Source organism: Oncorhynchus mykiss, chromosome 15 (genome assembly GCF_013265735.2).
Source record: "Oncorhynchus mykiss isolate Arlee chromosome 15, USDA_OmykA_1.1, whole genome shotgun sequence".
Classification (NCBI taxonomy): domain Eukaryota; kingdom Metazoa; phylum Chordata; class Actinopteri; order Salmoniformes; family Salmonidae; genus Oncorhynchus; species Oncorhynchus mykiss.
In genome coordinates this window covers 58,709,872-58,717,247 of record NC_048579.1, presented here as the reverse complement: position 1 = coordinate 58,717,247, position 7,376 = coordinate 58,709,872, and the positions used below count along the sequence as shown (strand labels likewise).

The 7,376-nt window shown below is 42.3% G+C and overlaps 1 protein-coding gene across 1 annotated transcript; it reads right to left on the bottom strand.

Annotated features, from left to right (window-relative positions):
- Positions 1 to 1,555: 1,555 nt before the first annotated feature.
- LOC110490447 (zinc finger protein 34) lies at positions 1,556 to 7,164 on the bottom strand. The gene is made up of 7 exons (XM_021563844.2): positions 6,941 to 7,164; positions 6,475 to 6,677; positions 6,307 to 6,387; positions 5,751 to 5,846; positions 5,555 to 5,665; positions 5,264 to 5,384; positions 1,556 to 5,028 (listed from the first exon to the last, which is right to left on the bottom strand). Exons 1-7 carry the CDS (start codon positions 6,975 to 6,977, stop codon positions 3,335 to 3,337), a joined length of 2,343 nt encoding a protein of 780 aa, XP_021419519.2. The 5' UTR covers positions 6,978 to 7,164; the 3' UTR covers positions 1,556 to 3,334.
- Positions 7,165 to 7,376: the final 212 nt, after the last annotated feature.

Sequence of the window (7,376 nt, the reverse complement as noted above, 5' to 3'; positions counted from 1 at the left end):
GATGGCTCAATACTATGTGTTATCTACACTACAACCTGTAACTTTGCATATTTCCCAGATGGGACATAGTACTCCATGTCATACTCATCATTCAATGTCCTTGTCTGCACCTCCACCCACTCCTCATGGATGTTTCTGTAGGCCTCTGGAAAGTCTGTGCCAAATGCCATGGTTCAAAGAACGATCCTCATAACAGGATGCATTGTTTCCTTATTAACTTGAAGAAACCAGCCTTTTACTTTGGGATCCTCAACTGCAGGTTTGGGTTTTTTCTGGGCTGTAAGAAAAGGCAGATGGAAGTCAGTGGTTATCACTTTTAGATAGGTAAGGTAGAGTTATTTTCATGGTAACATAACTCCACAATAAATCATTTTGATTTAAGTTGTGATTTATTTTAGCTAGGATTGCTTTGCTCTGATTTGTTTGAGTGAGCTCAAACCTCTGGTGATTTACATAAAAAAAATGCTAAGTCATGCTTGCTCAAAATAGACTCAAGAAAAAAACATCTGTCTATAGAAGTATTGATTGAGTTAAAAACGTATTTTAAATTCTTACCATAACATTTGATGACTATAATGAATGTAACTAAAATCCCCCAAATAACAAAGGGGATCATCAATGTTGAATATTTTGAAGGGTTCTGCCATTTGTATTTATTGATGAGGGTATGTCCTTTCCATCAACTGTTGAAGCCATCTGTAACAAGAGCTACTCATGAGAAACAGCAATCAAGAATTTAATCAGTCAAACATCTACAGTACCTTGCAAAAGTATTCATACCCCTTGGATTTATTCACATTTTATTGTTACAAAGTGGGATTAAAATATGTATGTCATTTTTTGTCAACAATCTACTCAAAATACTCTGTAATGCCACATTTAGATAATTTTTTAAGATCAATACAAATTTGATAACTAAAATACACTCGTTGCATACGCTATGTATGAAGCCCCTTTGTTCAGACAAGCCTAAATTAGTTCAGGAGTAAAATTTGGCTTAACAAATCACATAAATACATTTCATGGAATCACTTTGTGGATTTTTTAAAATTGACTTTAAAAAAATATATATATTTTTTTACTTACCATTCCTCTGTCCCCCATGCATACAATATCTGTAAGGTCCCTAGGTCAAGCGTTAAATTTCAAGCACAAATTCAATTGCAAAGACTTGGGAGCTTTTTGAAAGCCTCATAAAGAAGGCCAGTGATCGGTAGATGGGTAACAATAACAAATCAGACCAACACTGAGATGCAGTGCCGTAGAGCGTGGCGCCACTCGGGAGCCCCTACACCTCAATTAGGTTGATATAAATCCCTATCATAAATTTGAGTGTCATTTTTATATAGCCTTCACTTTCTTGTTCAGAACGTAAACGTGGGTGGGATAAGCGCGGGTGTGGTTTCGTGACAATGACCCCAAGAGCAGCTAATCAGTTATTTGATAAGCTCTTCCACCTCTGACACAGCCTAAACCAAAACAAAGAAAGGCTGTGCTTTGTTGTTCGTATGAGGAATGCATGTGATTGCATTCATAGTTGTTATAACCATTTAAGTCATGTGTAATAGTGTTATTTATTAGGAATTCATACTTTTCAAAATAAATGACTATCAGACTCACTGCTCTTCCTCTTAGGACCACAAGGCATGAGGAATGACATGAGATTAAACAAAAAAGATGTGGGATTGGGAGTTGGAGAACAACATTCAACAAAATGCAATCTGTTCCAATTCTGAAAAATAACGTATTCCTGTTTAACAAACAAAAATATTTTCAAAAGACGGCTGGAATTCTTTCGGACCTGCATTGCAGTACAGTAGGGTACCGTAGCTCTTTTTCGCCATGCACAAATAAACAATGTATGACCTAGCCTATTAGATTTCCCTCACGGGTAGATGCTTACAGTTTCCAGAATAATGCATGTGTGCGCACAGGTTTTCTTCGTTTTGTTGACTGCAAGTGTAGTTTTGTGGACTATTGTTTGCCAGAGTGTGAAATACATTCAAAAATAGATATTTGTCAGTAGTTCATATTTTGGAGTGAACCAATATTTCACCCAGAAAAATGACAGACATCTGTTGCAATCTTGTTAGCTATAACTATTAAAACAATATTAACTTAGTGTGTTGCTTACCACAAAATATTGTTGATGTCAAAAGACTGATGAGGCAAACTGACATCCACCAGATAAATCTCATGATTCATAAAAATAAATATAAATGACAACTCCAGCATAGCCATAACACATATGTTCACACAATTTCTGATGTGCCTTCAAGAAGGGTAATGCTGCATCTGGAAGAAGAAAATCATCTCTCTCTCTGAAGGTTTAAATGGCAGCTACAGGAAATAAATGTTGCAGAACAGGAAATGTGTGGCACACACTTGTTGGAGACGGTTTCATGTCCAAAAGAAACACCACAAATTAATGTAGCCTATAAGCTTTTGAATTAAACAAGAACATTGCGATAGAACAAGAAGCACAAATTGAAGAACTACACTCTGTTGGAGTTCGGACCCTAAGATTGTCACTGTACCCCGCAATTACACCTGCAACCCTGTACATGTGACTATCAAACACTGATGATTATACTGCGAGAGATGCCATGAGACTGTATCCAAACCAAGGTTGGATTCAATGACATATCAATTCCGTCAATTCAGGTAGTAACTTAAATTATTTTCTTTTAGAAAGATCCTGAATTCAAATGTAATTGATCCCCAATCCTGATCCAAGTTAACAGGTAAAAACCGCGTTCTCATGAGAGCATACTGCACCTGACAGTGGTTGTTTCACTGGTTTACCTAACACACCTCACTGAACACACTTCCACAGATTCACAATATGAATTGCAGGTCCACAGATTTTCTGGGAGCCTTCAGACGCACAACCAGTTTTGTATGCATGGCTGTTAGGACAGCAATGCTGCTACCTCCCAAAATAGACCATGTATGTCATCCCATGATTTGAAATGACATTAGAACATGTACTTGATATGCTGTGTATCATGTAATAAGGGCATGTATAGTCCCAGTATGTCTGATCAGAGGGACGGAGGAAACTAAACTCAGTGAGCAGCAGTCCTGAACAGCAGAGACCCTCTTCTCCATTCAAGTGAAATATCTCACCATCCCCCATCATATTGCCCCTCTGCACCACAGCGATGTGACAGAATGGGGGAATGGTGGGATAATGCAGCATTCCTAAGACAACACAGAGGAACCCTGGGCTGCCCTACATAACAACCCTACAGCTAATGACATGGAATTGACAAAGTTGAATACAGTTGTATATTACTGTAGCCACAGTAAAGGGTGTGCAGATGTGAGAAAATCAATTCCTTTTGGAAGAATGTCTCCTGCGACGGCTGGTGTGACTGTTTCGCCGTGTGAGCTCAGATGGCTCGGAGTGCGACCGCTCGTGCAACTTCAGGAGACGCAGGTACCTGAAGGCTTTTCCACACTGGCCACAGGAGTGGCCCTCCCCCGTGTGTTTAAACTTGTGCTCCCTCAGGTGCGTGTGTAGTTTGTAAGTCTTCCCACACTCGTCGCAGCTGTAAGGGCGTTCGTTCGAGTGCAGCCCCCGCTTGTGTATGCGGAGGCCCCCGCTGTCTTTAAAGGTCTTGTCGCATATGTCACATCTGTAAGGTTTCTCTGAAGAGTGCCTGCGTACGTGGGCCTGGAGTAGGCTGTTGTTGCCAAACATCTTCTGGCAGACAGGGCAGGGGAGTTTGGGACTGGGGTCATGGTCTTTTTGGTGTCTCTTTAGGTCAAACTCGTAGACAAAGGTCCTTCCGCACTGGGCACACAGGAACTGGCGGTTCCCGATGTGATAGCCCATGTGTCTCTTTAACAAGCTTGGCATAAAGAAACGCAACCCACACTGCTCACAGGCGTACGGGCGGTCCGTGGTGTGCCAGCGCTGGTGGGCGGACAGCTGGAATTGGGTTGGAAAACTCTTCGGACAATGAGTGCAGAAATAGGTATTCTCACTTGTATGACAATCCATGTGTCTTTTGCAGTACTGTACTTGGGTGAAACCCTTTCCACAGATGGTGCATTTGTATGGTCTCGCATCCGTGTGGACGCGATGGTGATTCTGAAGGCCAACCTTTCTCCGAAAGCACTTGCCACACTCGTCGCAGCTAAAGGGCCGCACGTCAGAGTGAATTTTCATATGGTTGGTCAGGAGTGCCAACGTCCTGAAGAATCTGCTACAATCGGTGCATTTGAAAGGTTTCTCTCCGGTGTGTATGCGGAGGTGATCCTCCAGCCGTCCCCGAGACAGAAAACGCTTCCCACACTCTTGGCAGGAGTTGGTTGCAGGGTTTCTCTTTCTAGAGCACGCTACTCGTAGTGGCTTTTGCACCCTCTTCCTTTGGATAATGGAACTCTCAAAGAGATCGACCTCTGTTTCCTGACCACCGATCACCACACTGCTCCCGAGACCTGTGTCGGCCGACTCCATCTCCTTGTCCAAATTATCGTTTTGTGGAAGGGGTGGCAAGGAATGGAGCGATAAAGTGTAACTGGCAATATGGGGGACCCACTGGTCGACACTCGTCAGCTCGGCTGGCTGGTTATCCGTAGCAGGGATGACTATCTGTGAAGGAGAGGCTTCAGTGATGGAAGTATTCATCAGTGATACAAGCTGTTGCTGTCTCATCGTTTGCAACATACTCCTTACTGTTGGTGCACCTTTTGATGGTGCCCCTCCCACCAGTCCGCTAACACCTTGAGGACAAGAGCAGACCACGGCGCTCTCTGGAAGTGCATTCTCTTCTTCACCGGCACGCACTGCACCCTCTTCTCTCTCCACAGTACTATCTTCTCCAGCATGGTCAGAGTCATCTGACATCATTCCCAGATCCTCCAAGTTACTGAAGGAGGCAGGGTTCATGAGGCTTAGAGCGGCTTCTAATGATTCTGATGGCTTGTCAAGATCTGGCTCCATTGATGGCCTTCCACAAGCGAGGCGGAAGGACAGTGAGGACAGCACACAGTCACCCACAGAAGACGTGACCGGTACTGAGGAAAAGGGACAAATGTAGAAAAATGACATTCTGATTGGTTAAATTTGAAAGGCTAGGAATTGGCATTGTTTACATTAATACCATTGAAAAACTATTTCACAATCCTGTAAATACAGTTAGTTCAAAGTTATCCATGACAGTTTGGGGAAAACTACATTGTTCTTTGTTTATCTGTTGATAATTCTACTAACATTAACAAGAAGGAGAATATATAATTTAAGTAAATTTACCAAACTGAATCTTATTTAGCAGGTTCTGGTGCTGGAGGAGGATCTTCAGGTGCTCAGGGTCAGACACAGACTGTCCACACTCCTCCAGGTCAGAGGGGGCAGCACTGATAATGGACGCTATCTGAGAAGGAGAGGTAGAAGCTAAGATCAGCAACCAGGGGGTTTCTTAGAGTGCGCAGGATGAAAAATACTATGGCATGTGTTGGCACATATACAGTTGTCTAACAATGTCAACATTAGATATAATTGGTGAATTGATAGTTATAGACTTGTTGTGTAACAGTTCATTACCTGGGAGAGATCTGGCACAGATAGCAGCCGTTCCAGTCTGAGGACCAAGCCTCCCACAAGGGCCTGCAGTGCTGTGTCATACTTGGAGCCATACTGTGTATGGAACTCCTCCTACACGGAAGGAAAGAAAAAGTTAAAGTCAGTGTCTATGACATGACACAGTGGACAGTGAGAGAGGAAAGGGAGCCTGCCGAACCTGGAAGAAGTGCTTCCTCTCATAAGGGTTTTTCAGCAGGGTTTGGACCAGCGCCACAAAGTTAGCCTGCGACTCCTCCACTTCTGCATCTTGCTGCTGTAACACAGATTAGGTATAATTTGATACAAAGTACAGCCACTTCAGCCATCAGAATGATATGTTACTAAAAAGAGGGGTATTGAGTGCATGGGTGACTGGGTTTGTAAAAGTCACAAGTCTAGCCTGAAAACAACTTTTATCCCTTACCCTATCCATGTTTGCACTTTGCAGATCTATGGAATCAGATGGGTGACAACAAAGCAAGACAGATGGCAGAAAGCTCCCACAACCTCACTGGAAGGTGTTAACACTTGTATGTCGTCTACACTTATCGAGTCCCCTCAGATCTGTACACTACAGAGCTAAAGGCTATTTTCAAATCAGACCAACATGCAAATGTAACTTATTTTAAGTAGTCGTCCGAGAATGGTATTGACATCAATATTTAGGTATGTTGTGTTACAGGTGTGTTGCGAGTTTGTGCGCCGGAATTTCCACACAGGATAAATATTCTTACCCCCAAGATGTTCATCTTTGCCAGGAGACGTTGGATGTCCTGAAGGTTGGGTGGGTCCTTGTGGAACAACTCCAAGATCATCTAAAATAATGGGGCAAAATTGTATATGATATTTCTAATACACAATGTGTCAAAACCACCCCTCCCATGACCACACATGTCACTCACCCTTGCTCTCAGGCCCAGGATGAGTTGAGCCCTCTGTTTGTAACTCAGCAACTTTGGAACAGCTTCAGTCACCACAGTTACAAATTCCTCGACCTTCCCATAGTGCATCACATTTCGTTGATTCACCACATGCCATACAAAGGAATACATCAGCCGCAGGGGAGAAACCAATAGTCGCAAAGAGGAGAGAGGAAGTGGGGGACCTATAGCAAGACGATAGGACAAAATGTTAGCTTGTGTGGCTTCATCCTCTTTCTTTAGCAAAAAATACCTCCAGCAACATGGCTAACTAGCTAGCAAACTTAATTTAGAAGGCAAGCCGAAACGGACATTAGCTTTATACTTAGCTACCCATTACAGATAGTCGCTAGCCCTCTGCAGTGACTTGGGTCCAGCCAGGTTCACATTTGTAAAATTGGTTAGATTGCTAATACATGGCTAGTAAGTGTCATATAATGTAACCTACCAGTACTGGCTGTACTCTTCTTGACTCGTTTGTCCATGCCGGAATGTTACCAAATATGTACGATAAGCAGTAAAGGTAACTAGCATGGTAGATAACTATCATCAACTCACTGACGATTTTTTTGTGTGAAAACCGGACAAAGGGAAACGGAACCAAACCCAGAACAGAGTTTTGACCGGACTATTTTACAATAAGATTGGCACCATAACAACATTACCGCCACCTATCGTGCTGGAATAAGAGCCGCAAGTGAATCATTCTGCTCTTTTCTTGAAATTACATTTTAGGTAAAATTACGAATTTCGTAATTTTTCTGTATATATATATATATATATTTGGATGAGTATGAATTTTTATTTTGTGGCTTAATTAACTTTTGTGGTTTAATGAACACTTTAAAATGTATTATAAAAAGTCATCACACAGTACCATTCTA